Source organism: Hibiscus syriacus, unplaced genomic scaffold, assembly GCF_006381635.1.
Source record: "Hibiscus syriacus cultivar Baekdansim isolate YM2019G1 unplaced genomic scaffold, ASM638163v2 tig00110946_pilon, whole genome shotgun sequence".
Taxonomy (NCBI): Eukaryota; Viridiplantae; Streptophyta; class Magnoliopsida; order Malvales; family Malvaceae; genus Hibiscus; species Hibiscus syriacus.
In genome coordinates, this window is record NW_024062927.1 from 186593 (window position 1) to 209050 (window position 22458).

At 35.6% G+C, this 22458-nt stretch overlaps 1 protein-coding gene across 2 annotated transcripts; it reads right to left on the reverse strand.

The window, feature by feature from the left end:
- Positions 1 to 8012: 8012 nt before the first annotated feature.
- On the reverse strand, positions 8013 to 15703 carry LOC120148024 (ribonuclease J-like). Of its 2 annotated transcripts, XM_039161227.1 has the most exons (18): positions 15511 to 15703; positions 14632 to 14860; positions 14225 to 14348; positions 13181 to 13237; positions 12607 to 12798; positions 12445 to 12522; positions 11843 to 12025; positions 11644 to 11724; positions 11112 to 11177; positions 10938 to 11030; positions 10596 to 10721; positions 10204 to 10317; positions 9994 to 10089; positions 9810 to 9907; positions 9278 to 9729; positions 8917 to 9084; positions 8621 to 8874; positions 8013 to 8301 (listed from the first exon to the last, which is right to left on the reverse strand). In XM_039161227.1, the coding sequence occupies exons 1-18, from the start codon at positions 15614 to 15616 to the stop codon at positions 8245 to 8247; spliced, it is 2574 nt and encodes an 857-aa protein (XP_039017158.1). In that variant the 5' UTR covers positions 15617 to 15703; the 3' UTR covers positions 8013 to 8244. The 2 variants fall into 2 exon arrangements, with proteins under 2 accessions (XP_039017158.1, XP_039017159.1); XM_039161228.1 differs by lacking the exon at positions 15511 to 15703 and having other exon boundaries at positions 14239 to 14348; positions 14632 to 14772.
- Between the last annotated feature and the right edge of the window lie 6755 nt (positions 15704 to 22458).

Sequence of the window (22458 nt, forward strand, 5' to 3'; positions counted from 1 at the left end):
AACAGTAAATAAAAGATAAATAAAATGAAAAGAAGATAAGCATCATGTGACAAGCTTTCAATGGAATGAATGGTAGGGATTGATCTAAGAATGCTAAACTGATCTCTCAGGCAGATTTAAGCTATCTGGTCTTTACTTACTCGACAGGGCTTTCCTAAAATGTTCTCACATGAACCTAACAGAATAGGTTGCCAAGGCATCTGCTCTCACTCAACGATGTTGGACAACCTACCCTATTGATAAAGACATCATTTTTAGTCGTTGAAATCCTATCCTAGTCTCTTTCGAGATCTAAGGGATTAGGTTATAATATTCCTAGGCCGGTTCAAAGCCCCTTGAAAATACTATAACCCATTGCTTATGAGGATCTTGTCTTGCGTTTCTTCCGAATACTTACAAGTATTTTTAGCTTAGGATTCTTCCAAACACCTAACCTTCATCTAAGAAATGGACATTTCCATGCCTCTTACAAGCCTAGATGGTGAAGCATTCATAAGCAGAGCAAATAAAGAACCAAAATAAACTTAAATATGCCATTAAAAATAAAGTTTAAACAACCATTAAATCAACCACCACCAAATAAGTTAGTTCATGGTGGGGTTCGAAATATCCATAGAAAAATCCATAAAATATTTTTTCCAACAACCCACAAATAAAATAAATAAAATAACAGCAAAGAAAAGTGAGAAAGAGCATTTGACGCGCGCCACCGGAGGCCTCATCGGCCACCACGAACCACCTTAGCTCGCTAGCTCCTCTCGGCGCCTAGCTCGCCACTCCTTGAAACTTGATCAATGGAGGAAAACCCAAGGAAGAAGAAAGGAAAAGGGAAAATAAAAATCTGATTTTTCTGCTACAATATGCGTCTCCTTTCTTCCACACACTCTATTTCTTGTGAGGTGTAATATATAATAAAAATATCTAGGGGTAATGATGAGGTTGTTGGGATATTGTTGGGTGCAAAATACCCCTCATACCCCTAGAATCACTTGTTGTGCATGAACCGTATCCTCCAAGTGGCAGTGGTCCCCTAACAGGCTGTTACAACCATCATTTCACGTACAGAGCCAGCTGTCCACATACAGCTGTATATTTTTGTCGTTTTCTACTCCAGAAATGCCAAGGCATTTCAATCTGCTTCAGCAACGTGTGATGCCGCGGCATTACTTCCCAGCTCGCCTATTTTGCTTGTTATTTCCTGCACATACTAAAAACCACACCTTCCTCTTCATATAGCACCTTAATAAAATAAAATAACACAACCACAAAAAAATGCAATTATATGCAGCTACATACATCTAAAATGATCTATATGTACCCTTAAACAAACAATAACTTAAGTTGAAATGGCCTTAAAAATAGTCTTTTTACGGAGTTATCACACCCTCAAACTTAAGTTATTGCTTGTCCTCAAGCAATGGATAACAATTAACACAATCAAAATGTCATGGCAATTTTAACAGTAGGAAAACAAGACAATAATTGAATTTCAACCCTCAGAATAATTGCTTCAACATGCTAGACATATCAAGAATTCAAGTACTTTTCCCTAGGTCAAGATTCTTTATGGTTGTGTGTGTGTGTGTGATTGTATCTAATATATACTTAACGAATTTAGGCAATTTCTAATTGAGTTCCCTAGTTTCGCCACGACATTTACTCATTCATTAAGAACATTTATACTCCATTTTCATTTAGTACACATTTATTTTCTTTTTTTTCACTTTTTTACGCTACTACGAATGGAGTCAGCTCATCACACCTACAATCCCACACTCTAGGTGAAAGGGAGCATACCTTCCACCCTCAAGCTAGTCAGGCAGAGTCATCCCGTGACTACTTTCATTCACTCGTATGCGTGTGGCTGCCATTTATTAAAGAGAGTTCCAGGCAATGCCACGGCAAAGAGGAGTGTCCCTCTACAGCTATGCCGAAGCATTTATTCACGATCAAACAAAATTCAGAGATAAGGGAGTTCTTAAACAGTGATTTATCATTTAAGCATAATACCATATTTTAATGCCAAGGCTAACCAGAGTTCTTTCATAAAAACTTCCTAAGTTCTTTAAGTATAGAAAACATACAAATCGTGTAAGAATAATTCACAGAGCATCAAGCCCTAGAGTCAGTTCTATCATTCTCAACAGTCATTTACATTCAATTTCTAGCCTAAAAAGTTCATCTTCATCAGGTATCATCAAAACATTTCATCTAATTGTCGTACCATTACTGATGCCATGGCATAACATTATGTTAATATTATCATGCACATGTTCTACAAAGAACACTACCTCCCCCAAACTTGAGAGAAGCATTGTCCTCAATGCTGAATAAAAACTAAGTTAAAACTAGACTACAGGCTATGCGATGTGATGCAATGCCATGCAAGGTACCTTGTCTTCCTAAGATGGTGGTGGAGTCGCGCTGGCAGTGCTAGTAATATTACGTCTGGTGCACTTCCTCAGTGATGTGAGGCTTTTGTCAGGATCAGAATTGGGTTTAGTAGGTGGTGTGTTAGGGTCTTCAGTGTTCTTAGATGTTGAGGTCTCCATACGCCCAACAGATGACTTCAGACGTCATCTAGTCCATGCTGACTGGGTTAGCATCCTCTGACTTGGGTGTACTGTCTTGCTGAGTGACATTTCCAAATGTCGTGGCATCCTAAAATGATGGCAAGATCTTGTCCAGGATGACCAGAAGATTATAAGCCCAATGTGGGAGCATCTCCTTGTGAACAGGTGCAATGACTGTGTCTTGTTAGAGCCTCGATTGCATCTATCTTTTCCGTGACATATTGATTTGCAGCAGCCTGTGAAGTTCCCTCGTAAGATTTCATCATATTCATCATTCAGAACACCCTTCATCCTAAAAAGAACTAATATTAAAAATAAAGATAAAAAAAAATAAAACAAATAAAAATAAACAAACAAACACTCACGACAAAACAAAACTTCTGAAATATAAATTAAAAAAGGTTTAAGGGATGCAAACTCTAAAAAAATCATAAATTGTTATGGCATTTTTGTCGCGTTCGATTGGAGCACCAGTATAGACCAAAATGCTCCACATATATAACAGCGCCACCTTCAGTGTAAGTCGATAGAACCCGATTTGTAGGACCTTTGCAGTAGTCCTCTCTTTTCTCTCCCCTTTGCTGTGGCATCTTTTAATTGCTTGGGAAGCAAAGTCGTTCAAGAAGTAGGGGTCATCATCCTGCATCAATCTGTTCTTGCCCTGGCTATTCAAGTAGGGAAGCAAAACACCACTAACGAGAAAATTGACAATGTCAGTATACCACGACAATGCTGTGGCAAATAATAATTTCTCATCAGGGAATTGTTTCTCCATTTTATTCCTTAGTGCTTTAACAATTTATAGGCCTAGAAAAATGGCAACTAATTGGGGTTGAGTAAATTCAATGAAATCCACAGGTTCAGATTTCGTACCTGGTCTAGCTATGAGTAAGCTAGACTGACCCGTCTCCTTTGAAATATCCTTAAGCTCATCTTTGTCTTCTTCATCGAGCTTCAAGTACTCACAAGTGCCTACAAAATTGTCGTGGCATAATTCTGCAGCTTCCTTTTGATCATCTACTTCTGTTAGTGGGGTTTTTTTCTTTTTCCGTGGCATTATTTTGCATGCCATAATTGGGTTTACTCATTGAACCTTCAACGTTGTTCTCCAACGAATGTGAGTCCTCTTGCAATTGAGATTCTTTATGCATAATCTCATAGTTGGGTTCTTCGAGTGTTTCCCCCCCCAAACTTAGCATCTTTGTAGATCTGGGTGCCACTCCCTAAGGTGAATGTATTAAATTTCTCACTGCCTGTAGCCTTAGTGACTTCAGTATCACTAGGCAATCTGTCTGGTTGGTATTCTTGTAATGCCTTGGCAATATAACCCACTTGCATTTCCAAAGCCCTCAAAGACAAATTATGACTTTACAATAATGCCCCTTGGCTTTGTAATAATTCTTCTTGACTCTTAATAGATGCATCATGATCTTGTAATAGAGCCTTTTTAGTTGCCATAAAGTCTTGCATAGTGGCCTCTAGAGAACTTATATTAAGTGAAGATGTTGTCCCCTTAAAAGTATACCATGGCATATTCGTTCGCAAGGCTGGGGGCTCATCCATATACTGCTGCTGAGCGAGATGACTGACATTACAAGCTCCTTGATTTTCCCATGAGAAATTGGGATGATGACTCCATCCATTGAAGCTTTCCATATAGTTGATAGACTTTTGATTGTTCGGGCATTCACATTCATGGTGATTGTCTTGGCATAACAGACATGCCAAGCTATCATCCTTCACTTCTTTCACTTCCTTAGAATTTTGTAAATTCTTCAACATATTGGTGATGGTAGAGAGTTAGGCCGACACTGAATCTTTAGCTTCCAACTTGAATTTCCCAGATGCTTTCCTTCTAGTTTCAAACCTTGAAGAGGGAAATTGGTAATCGTGGTTAGTAATTCGATCAAGAATGCTAAAAGCCTCTTCAGGTGATTTGTCAAGTAAAGTGTCATTTGTCTAGGCATCTAACATCATCCTCGTGGGTGCATTGGCTCCATTGTAGAACATCACAACTTGGGTCCAGTCGTGGAATCCATGGTTGGTACATTTGCGAATCAATTCTTTATAGCGGTCCCAACACTCATGCATTGACTCGTCATCAGCTTGGTGAAAAGATGCTATGGCAGATGGTTGTTCATATTCGGTGGATTATGCCGTAGCAAAAAAATTTTGCACAAGTCAGCCCAAGACCGTATCGAGCCAGAAGGTAATCCATTGAACCATGCCCTGGCATCATCTTTCAAAGAATATGGAAATAACTTCAATTTCAGCACATCTTCATGCACACCTTCTTGTCGAAATGAGTCACAGACCTCCAAAAATTCTCGAACATGTTGCCTTGCATCCTCATGAGGAGCACCACCAAACTTTCCAATCAAGTCCAACATGTCGAACATAATTGGTTTAAGCTCGAATTGGGTTGCCTGAATCTTGGGAGCTATAATAGCAGGTTTTAGGTCATCCAAGGTGGGAGCTAAGTAATCTCTAATAGTTTGTGGTCGAGCAGCATTCACAGCATTTGTAATTGTCGTGGCATTTAGAACTGCAGGATCCTTCACTTGATTTTGAACAACATGAGCCTCAGGTTCTATATGAAATAATGGTTATTTGGGTCTTTTACATGTCATGTGACAACTTAACAATTGAAAAAGGTAAACACAAAAACAAGTAACTATGTACAAAGAAAATAAATAAAACGGTGCAATAACTAAACTCAACATCGCCAATTGCCAATCCCCGGCAACGGCGCCAAAAACTTGTTCGCGTATTGTGAGTACTATAAAATATACGCAAATAATATGCAAGTAATAAAGTGATGAGTGAGTATCGTCTCCACAGGGATTGGAAGGATATTGAGTAAAGTTTATGCACTATTCTATCTAAGTATAGTTAGTCTTGATATATACAAATGTCACGGCAATGGATATGTGTATGCTGGTGAATGTGGATTGATGGTGTAGCAAATGGAAATGCAGTGGCAATAATAGATGTTTAGTGTTGAAAATGATTAAATGTCAAGACAATGAAAATGGTAAAAACAGTAAATAAAAGATAAATAAAATGAAAAGAAGATAATCCTCACGTGACAAGCTTTCAATGGAATGAATGGTAGGGATTGATCTAAGAATGCTAAACTGATCTCTCAGACAGATATAAGCTATCTGGTCTTTACTTACTCGACAGGGCTTTCCTAAAATGTTCTCACAGGAACCTAACAAAATAGGATGCTAAGGCATCTTCTCTATCTCAACGATGTTGGACAGCCTACCTTATTAATAAAGACACCCTTTTTAGTCGTTGAAATCCTATCCTAGTCTCTTCCGAGATCTAAGGGATTAGGTTATAATATTCCTAGGCCGGTTCAAAGCCCCTTGAAAATACTATAACCCATTGCTTATGAGGATCTTGTCTTGCGTTTCTTCCGAATACTTACAAGTATTTTTAGCTTAGGATTCTTCCGAACACCTAACCTTCATCTAAGAAATGGAAATTTTCATGCCTCTTATAAGACTAAATGGTGAAGCATTCATAAGCAAAGCAAATAAAGAACCAAAATAAACTTAAATATACCATTAAAAATAAAGTTTAAACAACCATTAAATCAACTACCACCAAATAAGTTAGTTCATGGTGGGGTTCGAAATATCCATAGAAAAATCCACTAAATATTCGTTCCAACAACCCACAAATAAAATAAATAAAATAACAGCAAAGGGAAGTGAGAAAGAGCCTTCGAAGCGCCACCGGAGGCCTCCTCGGCCACCACGAACCGCCTTAGCTCGCTAGCTCCTCTCGGCGCCTAGCTCGCCACTCCTTGAAGCTTTATCAATGGAGGAAAACCCAAGGAAGAAGAAAGGAAAAGGGAAAATAAAAATCTGATTTTTCTACTACAATATGTGTTTCCTTTCTTCTACACACTCTCTTTCTTGTGAGGTGTAATATATAATAAAAATATCTAGATGTAATGATGAGGTTGTTGGGATATTGTTGGGTGCAAAATACCCCTCATACCTCTAGAATCACATGTTGTGCATGAACCTTATCCTCCAGGTGGCAGTGGTCCCCTAACAGGCTGTTACAGCCATCATTTCACGTACAGAGCCAGCTGTCCACATACAACTGTATATTTTTGTCATTTTCTGCGCCAGAAATACCAAGGCATTTCAATCTGCTTCAGCAATATGTGATGACGCGGCATTACTTCCCAGCTCGCCTATTTTGCTTGTTATTTCCTGCACATACTAAAAATCACACCTTCCTCTTCATATAGCACCTTAATAAAATAAAATAACACAACCACCAAAAATGCAATTATATGCAGCTACATACATCTAAAAGGACATATATGTACCCTTAAACAAACAATAACTTAAGTTGAAAAGACCTTAAAAATAGTCTTTTTACGGAGTTATCAAATACCTTACACCTTAGGGTATGTTTAATTTACGGAATGTAAGATTACCAGTGGGAATAAAAGATTACCAGGGAATAGGATTACTGGGAATGCTGTATTTTGTGTTTGGTTGGTTTAGCAGGAATGTAAGATTATCGTGTTTGGTTAAAGGAATAAAAGATTATTGGAATGTATATTTAACCAAATTGTCCTTATTATATATTTGTATAATATTACAAGTTGTAAAATATTTATATATTTTCTTTAAAAAAATTAAATTCATAAAATTTATATAATTTTTTTACAAAATTAAAAATATAAAAAATATTTAATGAAAAGGTAAAATTTTATTTTAACCCTTGAACTTCATATAAAATTTTAATTATAGATTTTTTTTTGTAAATTTAAAGTAGTTTAAGGATAAATTTGTAATTTAACCTTCGTAAAATTTTTATTATTCAATGACAGATAAAATATATTTTTGAAAAAAAAATTAGGGCATTTTAGTCCAAAACGCTGGTAATGTTACAATACCTAAGGAAAGGGAGGTAATAACATTCCCAGTAATATATACAAAAAATGCACTATTGGTAATAAAACATTACCGGGAATGACATTTCCGACCAAACCAAACGAGAAAATGTAGATTTCATTATTGAGGGAATCTCACATTCCCCCATCCATACTGCCCTTTATTGTCGAGTGACCATTTATTGTACTTTAACCCAAAATATATTATGCACACCAGGGATATAAACAGTGTTAGAATCGACATGAATCATTAACGTATAAAAAAACAATATTTTTATTTTTTTTCCACAATGAAATGCAAGCACGAAGCACAATTTTTATATCATATTAGAATAATTTTATTTAAAAATTCAATTAGAATCACCATAAGCTACAAAAGGAAGAATTTCATCAAATGAATGATGGAGAATTAAGAAATATAAAAAAGAAACCAGCCCCATCGCTGTAAATTCCACAGTATTTATCCCCGTGGTAACTTTGAATTTACACACGTCTCTATTGCTGCAAAATCATTTCGCCATTAGTGGCATATGAACCCCATTTTGCCACCTATCATCAACACAAGAACATGTTATGGCTTCAAAACCAAACCCATGTCTCCTTTGAAAATCAATGGAATCCCACCATGACATATGAAGCTTGTCATCTGCATAAGCTGTAATTGTACAAGTCCATGTTTAGCTCCTCCAATGATCTTAATCATTTTGTGGCTGTTGCATTGCCTTGAATTCATCGGATAAAATTCTATCCATTTCCTCGAAGTAGGGCCAACCCTCGGGGCTTTTCTTCTCTCTTGATTTCCTATTGAAGATATGCCAACAGTTGTCGATAAGCACCATTCGTAAAGGGAGAAACAAATTGAAAGTTGCTGCCTTCATCTATGACTAGCGCTATGCAATAAAACCGAGAAAATTGAAAACAGATTCAAACCAGACCAAACTGTCATCGCCCCCTATCAAGAACATTCTTGGTCAATGATAAGAACTTAAACCTAGTGTAAGGAAGAAAGGGTATATGCTAAAGTAGCTAATAATATGTAATCCTTAAGTATTCTACCCCAGAATAAGTATGATGATATATAACCCGTAATTACTCAAGGAGCACTAAAGAGAGAACAAACCTTGTATTTCTGAACCAGAGATGCCCATGTGGATTTACACTGCATAGGGCTTCGACTAATTCCATCAGCCAACAAGTTCGAAGATATTTCTTCCCAAAAGGCCATTCTCCCTTTCACAACTTGAAATCTGTTATGTAATTCACCCCTCATTTCAATTAGCTTCTCAAGCTCCTCGGGTTTCCATTTGTTCCGTTTCGCAGGCTTCAACGACTTTGGTTGAGAGTTGGGCATTTCCATGTCATCTCCACTGCTTGTGGCACCATCATTCTTCATTTCTGACTTATGTTCCTCGTTTGGGACAAACCCATTGTTACCATTTTCCAATTTGTCAGCAGGTGATGATATGATGAATGATTTCCAAAATTCATCAGAATACTCGCTACTGTCTGCATGGTCAGGACTTGAAGTAGAGGTCACTTCCTCGGGTAAGAACGTTTCAACTTCATCATCACCACTGACACCAACTGCAAAAAGAAATCATGAAGACCACGTCAATTTTAGGCAGTGCTTCTATTGCAAAATAAAACAGATTACCAACTCCAATACAAACACACACATCTGTCATTTGTACTTACCTAAGCACAGGCACATATGCAATAGACACTTGCATGGAAAGTGAGAATTGAAGAGACATCGAACAAGAGTACAAGGACAAACCTATAGAATTTTGTTCTGAAGTATTCTCTAAATGCGAATTACCCTCATCTTCTTCTGCTCTTATGTTGTTTGGTTGTCTCCTTTTAGGATGTCCATCTATCACTTTTCTCGATGTCGGTATCTTGAATCCTACATCGGAGTTGCCAGACAGCGTTTCATTTAGCTCATCAGAGAGAACTCCTGCAGGGTTCTCCGATGCAATGGCAATGACTTCTGGCCTCTTACCGCTATGCTTCCTTACCATCTTCCTCAATACCTCAGAAATAGTTCGTTCCATGTGAGCTAGAGGACAATTTACAGGACAGCTCGACAGTGCAGCATGAGCAGCTTTATGGAGTGCATCTAAAAGCTTCCCCTTGTCTAGCCATAAGCAGCGTGTAGTGATTCGTATCTTTCCTTTTAAGCCATTTCCAGTTATGCCATCTATCTTCTGGGGGCGTAAAATTTCCATACTGCAAAAGGGATATGTTAATAGACACGAAACAAATAAGAAATAGGTAAGACTTCATTTCAGCATCTTAAATTCATCTACCTGACCACTATAATGCCATCAGAGGCAATTCTTAGTCTCTCATCAATACAAAGTTCGGTTGACGTGCCAAATGCTTTATCACCATCACTGTACATTAACTGAAATTTAAGAATAAATTCATGAATTTCTCAAAAAAAAATTCCAATTTCGGAACAACGGAGAATACTTTCCAAGGATTGCCAACCTGCAGATTCCCCTTCCCAAGGGAACAAAAACCATTAGACAGAACTCTTCTATTCCTTAAATGAGAAACCCCAAGCATCTCACCATTCTTTATAACCTGATAAAATAATAAGGATTATATTACAATTTTCACCAGTAAAAGTTGGAACCATACCAATCCATAACTATCTAATAACAACAACAATAATAATGACAATAAATAGTGACTTACAGTGGTGTGCCGAATGCCAGTTGATTTCCCAAGTAGCTCATGCTCCTTCAGGAACACGAACTCTCCATGTACAGGTAAAAAATGTTGCGGCTTCACAATCTTAAGCACTTCCTCCTTCAAAATAAAATCCCCATTGAAATTGAATATTACATACAAGTCGCTTCAACTAGAAAAAAAATATTTTTACAATATATATATATATATACAAGTTCCTGTTATATAGCATCAGAAGCCCCATAAATGTATGCACCATGAAGATCTCAACAATGTATAATATTCTATCCTGAATTTTAACTGTTAAGCTGTTTACTTATCCTTTTGCATTCTTATTCTAAAACAAGAAGATAGTGACCAAGAAAATTTCAGAAAGAAAAAAACAATGATGTTCTTACCAGTTCTCCACGATAGCCATGACCAGAAGTGTGTAGCCCTTCATTCTTACCCATCACTATAGTTGATCCAATATCTGATATGCGGTTTAGCATCTTCATTACCCGAGATTCATTTCCAGGGATTACCTGATATTAAAGTACAAAATTGACGTCTTAACAGTTCAATAACTCTTGGGCATGATTAAACACACTCTAAAATAAATAATAATCAAATAACAAACATATCTCCTACACAGGATAGAGAGTCATGGTAGCCCAGAATAGAGAACAAGAAAGATGTGTGCTGCTATTTTTTTTTAATCAGGAAACATTCCCAATTAGAAACAAAATGCATATGATTACCTTAGCTGAATAGAGAACCACATCTTCCTTGTTCAGTTTGAAGGCATGACTGCTTCCATAGGATGCAAGATTCAAGGCTGCCCGTGGTTCTGCCTGACATGATAAAGTGTACAGTCTCAAACCAGCTAACTGGTCAACCGAAAGAATCATTGGTGTTTATATAAATTAACTTACTTGGGATCCAGTTGTGACGATTATCAAATCCTTTGGAGCATAGGCATCAATATCTTCTGCTTTCACCTAAATTATACGGAAAGAACAGAGAGCAAATGATACAAGATAACCAATAGTTTTTCAAGATGAGAGATCATTTTAGTTATCGGTTTCAGGTTTTCTTTTCTTCTTTTTTTTCATAAAAATTAAGATAGCTTATATGGAAATAGCAAATGAATGCACAACTTAAGGCAGAAATCCACTTCAATAAGGGTAAAAGAAGAGATAAAACAAACATGGTTGGAAAAAAAAAATCGCGGGAGAGCTTTAGTTTCAAGGTATGGTCCTAAAGTGCATGAAGTAGGAAAAGAGAATACATGTTACCGAGAATAGGCCAAGAACATAAGCTAAACAAGTACTGCAACATGTTGACGAAACTTTAGTTTCTAGTTGAGTAGCTTGATGTGATAATAACAAACATAAAACTTAAAGGAAGAGTAAAACATAAACTCTCACCACAAAGTAACAAGCAAAGTGTTAAAAGAGCTAATACCAGCGTTGATGGATCAATTGGTGCTTTTCCATCCTTCCAAGCTGCATCTAGATAAGTCCTCAATGACATGTCAACAAATACCTAGTTCAAGGACCAAAAAATCTGAGCTGTCAAAATATATAATCTGTTGCCCAAATTGACACCCATATTGTTCAGACAACTAGGTACAAAGATACCAGTGCAGTCGGACAATACATACCAGCTTTCTACCAGTTAAATCTGCAGCAGCTTTTACACTTCCAAGCCGATGTATATTTGAAGCAAACTGGGTAGTAATAATCCTTCCTTTAGCATTTGAAATATGCCTCAACAATGCATCTGCTACTACACGCTCACTAATTGTCCTTCCAGGTGACAAAACATTAGTAGAGTCACTCATCATCTGTAAACGTCATACATTAACTGAATTAGACATTCATAGCAACAGTTCCAAAAGATCAAGACAAATCTTGACAATCTCTTGTTTATTTTATGGATTTAATTTATACAAAAGAGATGAGTTAATAAGCCTAGGAAGCCAAAGAATAGAGATAAGAAAGATGAGATAGCTATTTATCGTTGAAACTGCGATGAGTACCAAAAATCAAGTGATATGCTATCATTTCAAGACAACTCTCAGTTGATTATAAAAGTTTGAGCAGACATGCCTCAATCACGAGTCATATAATTGAAAATTTATAGTTCATTTTTAAGATCCTCATGAACATTTCACACACCCTCACTTCAACTCCAAAATAGTAACCCTTGCAATCTGCTCCAAGAAACCTCTCACAAAATTAACAGTATATTAAGGAATCTTACAAGTGTTACTCCTTCCTTAGACAGTTCCTCTAAAAACTGCCGATCGAAAATATCCCCGTACAATGCTGATTCATCAATCTGTCATATATATAAAACAGCTTAAGTAACCTGAAAGTTACAATAACATTGAGAATAAAATGTATAGATAAGAAAAAGAACCACCTTCCAGTCTCCAGTGTGAAGAATTGTACCATCAGCACAGCGAAGAACTAATCCACAACAGTCGGGAATAGAATGCGTCACCCTAAGAGGCTCTATTTCAAATGGCCCAGCCATAAATCTCTTCCTGACTTTAAACACCTTAAGCCTAGATGGAACAAAAATCCCATTCTCCTTCAAACGATTTTTGATCAGCTGTTAACATAAATATGCAGCCATTTTCAGCAAGAGATGATAAAGATGGAACAGAAAATTGTCATGTTTGCAACCTCAGTAATATAGATGATTAAGAGGCTGAAACACCTCAAAAATAGTAGGGCCATTCTTTTTCTGACAAGGACAATGACTACCAAGAGCTACCGAGACAAATGTTCATAATTATTAAAAGGAATAGACTTTTTAAGGAGTAATTTTCACAATCTCTAATGATCTTCATTATTGTTTGAGAATTTTAGAACCATCACGTCAGCATCCACAAATGAGTGACTTCTGCCAAATATCACTAGGAATGTCTTATGAAATGAGACAATTAAGTTTTCAAATAATAGTTGCATATATTTGTCAGACCGAAAACTACCTCCATTGTAAAAGATGATGCAAATATTGGAGTGCGGGGATCCAATGCGGGGATAACCTGCTCAAACAGAAATGAAACTAGTAAAATAATGTTAAAAAAATAAAATGCAACGTAAACACCATGCTAGAATGCAGTATCATCAATAACATTACATTACGATACAAATTACCAAATAGAACAGTTTAACTGGTATTTACTGTTGGAAAAATCCTGGTGAATCTAGTACATTTTTCTGAGCGGTTCTAACCCAGTTTAGTGGTGATGCTTTGTAATGTAAGAGAAAGAAGAACAATAACCAAATTCTGAGCAACAGCTTGTTTTGTTCTATATTTGCCTACAGTTACTATTTCATTGGAAATAGCCAACGCAAGTTCGTGATAGCAAGAAATGATGAAACGAAAATATGAAAAAATATAGTCAAGTCATTTCATCCTTTCTTTCACCACCTACCCAAAGCATCATTGATAATGAAACAACCAATCAATAATACACCGAATTCATACAAAGATAGATCATTTTCATGGCTAGAACTAGAATGAGGGCAACAAGAGATACACTCGACCATAAAGATCACTATTACACTGTGCACGGATATCAAGCTACCTTGGCAACACTATAAAGTAGAAAATGATGTAGCTCTAAAAGCAACACCTCCTGCATAAACAAATCAAGCTCCACCAACTAAACATGACATCCTAGAGCCTAGGCAGCTTGAGGCACCAATATAGGTTTCTTCAGCATATCATGCAACTTACTTAGGTATGGGCACGGGACGGGGCGGATTTTTTTCCACCATGACACCAACCGAAAATATTACATACTCCACCTGACCCCGACCTGCCCCGGGAAATAATTTTATTTCACCCACCCCGATCCAAGCCGAAGTAATTTTATTTCCATTTTTAATTGGAAAAATCAAACTAAAGCTTCTTACTTCACCATAAAGAAAAGGCCTAAGAAGTCTAGGTACCCTATCAAAAACTATTTAATAGGTGCTGAAAAGTGAGCATAAAGGTGTAACAAGCTTGACGGAAAAGTAATTACCCAAGGCAACGCACCAATGTGATCTTCATGACCATGTGTTATCACTACTGCTTCAATTTTGTGCCTCCATTTCTTAATAAATGTTGTATCAGGTATAATCTTTTGGACTCCAGGCTCATCATAGCTGAAATGACAATAAAATACACTGTAATGTTAACATTAAAAGAAAAGAAGAGAAGTTAAAGTAGCCAATTCTACACCAGCTCGTTTGATATATATTTGCACAAGTAAAAGATCAACCCCATACTCAAAATTGGACTGCTGTTTGATATATGGAAAATTCTTTAAGAAACAACAGAACTTGGAATAGGAGAACTAATTTTTATCCTATAAGCACATCATTACAAATGGTATGTAAGAACAAGTACTCCAAAACCTTTCTGGAACTCAAAACACACAAGACTTACTCTGGAAACATCACACCCGCATCAACTAGAATATAGCGATCATAATTCCCGACAAGCATGCAATTCATCCCGATTTCACCCAAACCACCAATTGGAAGGACCCGAAGAGGGGGCCCAGCATTCCCTTCATAGAACTGCTCCATCTTGCGGTGGACAGAGTCTTCCATACTTGTTTTAGCCCCCTCCAATCTTCCAGAATATTTGCGAGGTACTTCAGTTCTTCTTGTACCTAAAACCACACAAGATCATAAAACAACCATAATTCTGAAGCATGAAAATCACGGGAAAAACTAACAACAGCAACAGGTTACTTATCAAATGGAAGATCCCGTAGATGATGTAACTAAAACTCTCAACTTAGTTCTCTATTCTTTGTTTCAATATCCATAAAAGGATTTACCTAGACATCTCACGTGTCGGGTTGGTTTGGGGTTGGACCAATTTGGGTTTGAAATGTTTGGGTTGCTTTCAGTTCAGGTCATCGGAGTTTAAGGCTCAGTTTCAAGTTAGATCATTTCGGGTTCGACCATTTCATATTACTTAATCTGTCATTTGGGTTTGAATCATTTCCAATTTCATATCAATTTGTGTTCGAGTTGTTAGCTTTTCATGATCAAATTGGATTAGGTTGATGATTTGGATTATCCAATTCAGGTCAGAACTTACAGGTCTATAATTACCCAACCAGTTCTAAATCCCTCCATTCCTCCTTGCTTCCCTAATTAAAAACATCAGCAAAAACCAGTCTAAACCCGCCTTCCTCCCTCCAGCTTAAAACAAACACAAAACAGAAAAGCTTCATAAAACAACATAAAAAGGACAATTACATATGGCATGCACATGGGTTAAGTAAATACAACAACATAAAGAAAGAGAAACCTATAGGAGTAGTAGAGCCGACGAAGCAAGAAAAATAACGATTTTTTGAGCCAGGCCGACGAGAGAGTATGTACGGACAAAGCGAAAGAGCAGTGGAAGCAGCCATTTTCGCCGGGTCTTTCAGTGGCGTGAAAGAAGCGACGTGAAGAGGGCACGAAACCTGCCTAAAATCCTTATTGTATCTGGTTTTTAAGGTTTCATAAATAACGGAAAAGAGGGATTGTCTTAGGAAAAGCGGATTAATATAAGGTTTTATCAGATACATAAAAATGTATTTAATAAATTCGGTTTAGCGGTACCTATTATGTTGACAACTAATAATGTTTTAGGTAGAAAATATGAAAAACTATTAAAAAATTTGGTAACCGATAAACTTTGGTTATCGGTAAGTATCTATCCTTTTTATAAAAGTGTCCATACTTTTAACATATCAAGTAAATTTTACCGGTTTTGTCATAATGAATCTGGTTTTGTCATATTTTTACATGTTATATTGTAAAGTATCTATCTTTTTTATAAAAGTGTCCATACTTATTTCACTGTGAAAATATATTTATTATTATCTTTGGTTAATATTGTTAAATTTAAATTCTAAATAATATTTTATAAATATCAAAACAATCAAATAATTTTTTGTGTAAATGAAATTATTAAATTAATATTGTAGGTGGAAAATGAAACACTATTAAAAAAAATTGAAACATAAATTACATAACTTTAAAAAAAATATATATCATTTTTATAAAAGTGTCCATACTTATTTCACTGTAGAAAACATATTTATTATTATATTTGGTTAATATTGTTAAATTTAAATTCTAAATAATATTTTATAAAATATCAAAACAATCAAATAATTTTTTGTGTAAATGAAATTATTAAATTAATATTGTAGGTGGAAAACATGAAACACTATTAAAAAAATTGAAACATAAATTACATAACTTTAAAAAAAGTATATATCATTTTTATAAAAGTGTTCATACTTATAAAAGTAGGTCTAAGTCATGAAGAAATATTAAAAAATTGTGCTACCGGTTCGTGTTGATCCAAATTAAAAATGTGTCGATCCAAAATGATATAACAGGTAAAACTATGACTAAACCGGTATAGAAATGATAAAACCGGTAAAGCGCTACCGGATACATTTAAAGTGTCGTTACTTTAATATAAGGATCGACACTTCGTGAATTTAAAAGAGAAGCAGTTTTAAATCCTATAAAGTGTCGATACTTTTAAAAAATGTATCGATCCAGTACGATATACCAGGTAAAAATATGATAAAACCGGTAACAAAATGATAAAACGGTAAAACGTTACCGGATATATTGAACGTGTCGATACTTTATATAAGGATCGACACTTTGTGAATTTAAAAGAGAAGCATTTTAGCGCCTATAATGTCGATACTTTAAAAAATATATCGATCCACAACGATATAACAGGTAAAATATGATAAAACGGTATCAAAATGATAAAACCGTAAAATGATACCGGATATATTGAAAATGTCGATACTTTCGTAAGTACGTGTAATAAATTATCGACACTTTCAAAGAAATAGGTAATTATCCTTTCGAAAGTATCGACACCTGACATAAAAGTATCGACACTTTTGTATTTGTATCGATTAAATATAAATAACATATCCGATGAAAATATAAGCTAAATATCCTCTGAAAATAGATAGAACGGACGAGTTTTGAAATCGAAGCGTAATTGTTGCTGCATTTCAGAAGGCGTTTCTAAAGCGAAGTTTGTTTGTTTGTTGCTGCAGTCGAATCGAAAAGTATGTTGTCGAAACCCTAGTTTTTTATTATTACAGTAATCGCGATAGGGTTTTTATGTGTTGTTTGGGGTTTTGGAGTAAAGAAGCATTTGTGACCGATTGCAGGTAGAAAATGATATTCAAGAAAAAAATATAAATGTCGATACTTTTATTAAATATTATAGGTAGAAAATGATATTATAGGTTGTATAAATGTGCCGACACATTTTGGTGTGGCCATTCAAATTCTTTTGAAGAAAACCGTTTTACCACAAGAGTAGTTATCTATATTTGTATATTGAATAAAGTGTATGTAACAAAATAATTTGATTTGCGTAAACTGATATATGAAGGAAAAATGGAGTCAATGGGTTGGAAAATTGTTGGTGGAGCAGATGACTTTGAAATTGAGGCCGAGACTCGAAAGCAACCAAAGGGTGGATATATGTACTTCTAGTAAGAATCAATGTCTTTTTGTTATTATTGTTGAAATGGTAATTGGATTAAAGTATCGATAAACTTTAAATTGATTACAAATTTTAAATGTTGATAGTATGGCCGAATGCAAAAGGATGAAGGAAGATGGCACACAGAGCGGTTCGGTATGTAAAATGAAATTGACATTGAGTAGTATTTAGTGTTAATGTATTAATTAAGAAACGTTTATGTTTTATATTAGGTGACAAAAGATGTGAGGTCCAAATGGAATTCAATGAGTGATGCTGAAAAGGAACCTTACATCACACAGTCAATGAATGATAGTAAAGAATACAAAGAACGGAGGAAAGCACATGAAAATAAGGTATTCATCAAACTTGTAAATACTTTGATACAAAATATATAAGAACTATAACATTATATATTGTTAAAAAATGTAGGAAGTGTCGACAAGATGCAGCATTAAAAGGGTGAATTTATTAATTAAACACCTTAAGGAGAAGGGTCAGTTGAATGTGCTGGGAGAAATAGGTTTTGGATCGTTGGTAGGAGTAAGGGATCGACCTATTCGGAGGGAATTGTGTCGATCCTTGATGGCGCAATTTGATGTCAGACAATGTATTGCTAAATATGGTGATTTTTCATTTCCTCTCGGGATCCCATGTGTTGCAGCCGTATTGAGGGTAGAAAATGAAGGCAAAAGTGTTGTAGAAGTCTGTAAGAGTAAGGACTGGAAAGCACTTGCCTCCAAATATGGGTTGAAGCATAAGGTGACATATGCTGAAATTGAAGCGAAAATAAAAAGTGGATCTTACGTTGGGGATGAGCTGAAGGCCAGAGTTCTATTATACCTTGTCGGTATCTTTCTTTGTCCAACGGGTAATACGTCAACGAACAAAGAACATATGAAGCTCATTTGTGATGAAGGCTTGAAGGGTGAATTCAATTGGGCTGAATATATACATTCGAGATTGATTGAATCAATAATCACATTTAAAAAGGGCAGCCAGAGATACCTCAAAGCAATCTTAGAGGTAAATGAGTTGAAGAACTTTTTGTAAGTTTTTATATAAAAATATAAATTTTATTATAAATGCAGGTTGCACTGTTCGATTTTTGGTCGGGCTGTGAGGCAGTGCCGGCTTATGAAAGAACCAGAGTGGCACGCATCCGTGCATGGGGGAAGGAAGAGGTGGTTAGAGTGATGGTGAAGTTGAAGTTGGATAGAGCGAAGAAGCAAGAAAGGGTAATAAATGTAATTAAATAATATTAAGAATATAATCAATGTCTTAATATTGTAATTTAATTTTGAAGGTTATTGGCAAGGATGTAGAGGAGGTAGTGGAGGCAGAGGAGAAGAAAGGAGGGATGGTTGTATTGGGGGATGACGGTGAGTGGGACGACAGTGAGGGAAAACAGAGTAACTTCGACATTTTGATGTCTGAATTGGCTGATATCAAAAAAATCCAATTTGAAATCATGCAAAGACAATCAAGAGTCGAAGAGAAACTTGATAGAGTCGAAGAGAAACTTGAGAGAGTCGAAGATACACTTGAGATGCATAAGGGGGTAGTGGAAGGAAAAATAGATGGAGTGGTGAAAGAAGTAGAGGTGTTGAGGGGTGAAGTGGTGAAAGAAGTTGGGGTGTTAAGGGGTGATATTAAGATGGTGACGGGTGAAAAATTTGAGGGAGTGGTGAAGGAGGTTGTGGAATTGAGGAGTGAACTTACGGGGCTGAAGGGGGTGGTTGATAAATACTTGGATGAAGGAGATCAATTGAATGGTGAAATAAAAGAGATGAAGAGCTATGTAGAAAAAAATACGATGAACTGAAAAAATATGAAGAAGAAAAGAGGGAGGAGGAAGAAGAAGAGATGGAAGAAATGAGGAGGAAGGAAGTCGATGTCATTTATACACCAGAGAGTGTTATAGCAGCAGATTTGGATTTGGAATGTCCTGCACCACAGAAGAAGAAGCAGAAGGTAAGTTGAATAAAAGAAAACTTAATTTGATTTTTATTATGTTGTTGTGACAAAAATTTGTATGCAAAATTGTAGGTTGAAAAAGCGGATATTCCAAGCGGAATTGATGACATCGAAGCTGCAATTTGTGATTATTTATGGAATAGTGAGTTAGAATCGGAGTAAGTGAAATATATTGCTTTGTGAGTTATATTTAAATATTTCATGACAACATATTAATCCTAATGATTCATACAGATATTCTGTAATCTCAATGGGAAATCAATTCGCTAGTGTATACGACGTTGCAACGTTGAAGCCTACGGAATGGGTTGGCGGTGTGGTAAGTAGAAAGTAAAAAATGTTAAAACTTATTGAATATATTCTGATTGTGTAATTAATTTTGTTAGGTTATTGATTTGCTCGCCTGGACAGTATGCTACGATTCTCAGAAGTCACTCCGGAGGATTGGCTACCTTCCATACCACTTAGCGGTGAGTTAAATTAATAAATGGAGATAAGTAGTGTTATAGACGGTAAATTAATAATGTTTGTTGCGTAATTACAGCAGCAGGCTTTGGATGCCAACAGCAAAGAAAGTGTTGAGGGTATTGCTACCTTCTGGGGTCCCATACTGAATAACTATGTGAAATTCACCGACTGTGAGAAGGTAAGACACCATACCAATTGCAAATGATGTTTTCGGATATAGAATGTTGAATTTTGTCAAATTGGGTGTGAAATTTGTTGCAGATCATGATCACAATAAACTACCATAATTCACATTGGTATCTGTTGGTGTTGGATATGGTAGATCGTGTTGCAACAATATATGATAGTTGTTACAACTGAAGCAGCTAAACAGAGAGTGAAGGATGCTAAGAGATTGGTATGTATGTATGTATGAAAGGACATTATGTAAATTATAATGCATAATTTTTTTGGATCATAACTTATTCTATTTTAATGCAGATTAAAATATTAGATTCTTATAATAAGAAACGCATTTGGGTTGAATCTTGTGGATCTCTAGGAAAGTATTCCTTGAAAAATTTCAAATTTGTGGAGCATAAGAAGAATAAACAATTGAATGGGTATGAGATGTTATCACAAATAGAAAGCTTAATTTATGCAGTATTCATCATAATTGACATGTGTGGTTTTCAAATTTTGTAACAGACATGATTGCGGCATGTATGTGATGATGCGGATGGAATCGATCGGTTCTACAGGGGCAACTGGTGATTTTGTAAGTGGAAAGAAAAATTCGTTTGTGGTAAAATTGTTAAAAGTCATAGATTGAATGTTGTAGTTGACAATACTTAACGTTCTGACAATTTGAATATAGGTTGTTGGAGACTGGGATCGATCGCGAATATTAAACGATCTCGTAAGCCACAATCAAAATGAACGAAGACAGGAGATAACAAAAGCTGCCATGATACATAAGAATAACAAAATGATGCAATGATGTAAATGTAGGGTTAATTTTGTATAAGATTTATAATTTTGTATATGATTTATAATTTTGTATGTGAATATAATTATGAATGAGACGAGAAAAGTTAGCAGTATGTTGTTGTACATGTTTCTTATACACATTAAGGGTCATATTGATACACATTAAGGGTGCAACCATAAAGTGTCGAACCATATATAAAAAAGTGTCGATCCCAAAAACATCGAAAACCAAAAGTATAATGTAATATGTAATTTTTCAATCTAACCGGTACAAGTATACCGGTTTTATGAGAGAATATGTCTAAATAATGTGTCTACACTTTTTTAGTTTGTGTCGATATTTTTGGTCCAGAATGAATGGAAAACAGGGTGCAACCATAAAGTGTCGATCCATATATAAAAAAGTGTCGATCCCAAAAACATCGAAAACCAAAAGTATAATGTAATATGTAATTTTTCAATCTAACCGGTACAAGTATACCGGTTTTATGAGAGAATATGTCTAAATAATGTGTCGACATTTTTTTAGTTTGTGTCGATATTTTTGGTCCAGAATGAATGGAAAACAGGGTGCAACCATAAAGTGTCGATCCATATATAAAAAGTGTCGATCCCAAAAACATCGAAAACCAAAAGTATAATGTAATATGTAATTTTTCAATCTAACCGGTACAAGTATACCGGTTTTATGAGAGAATATGTCTAAATAATGTGTCGACACTTTTTTAGTTTGTGTCGATAGTTTTGGTCCAAAATGAATGGAAAACAGGGTGCAACCATAAAGTGTCGATCTATATATACAAAGTGTCGATCCCAAAAACATCAAAAACCAAAAGTATAATGTAATATGTATTTTTTCAATCTAACCGGTACAAGTATACCGGTTTTATGAGAGAATATGTCTAAATAATGTGTCGACATTTTTTTAGTTTGTGTCGATATTTTTGGTCCAGAATGAATGAAAAACAGGGTGCAACCATAAAGTGTCGATCAATATATAAAAAGTGTCGATCCCAAAAACATCGAAAACCAAAAGTATAATGTAATATGTAATTTTTCAATCTAACCGGTACAAGTATACCGGTTTTATGAGAGAATATGTCTAAATAATGTGTCGACACTTTTTTAGTTTGTGTCGATAGTTTTGGTCCAAAATGAATGGAAAACAGGGTGCAACCATAAAGTGTCGATCCATATATACAAAGTGTCGATCCCAAAAACATCAAAAACCAAAAGTATAATGTAATATGTATTTTTTTCAATCTAACCGGTACAAGTATACCGGTTTTATGAGAGAATATGTCTAAATAATGTGTCGAC

What these genes read in the sequence shown, in the direction of transcription:
- LOC120148024 (XM_039161227.1), bottom strand. Translation starts at nt 15,616, where the DNA reads ATGGCTGCTTCCACTGCTCTTTCGCTTTGTCCGTACATACTCTCTCGT. An exon ending in GCGGGTGTGATGTTTCCAGA is followed by an intron (nt 14,349 to 14,631) that starts GTAAGTCTTGTG and finishes TTGTCATTTCAG; the next exon opens with CTATGATGAGCCTGGAGTCC. An exon ending in CTCTGGTTCAGAAATACAAG is followed by an intron (nt 8,302 to 8,620) that starts GTTTGTTCTCTC and finishes TATCTTCAATAG; the next exon opens with GAAATCAAGAGAGAAGAAAA.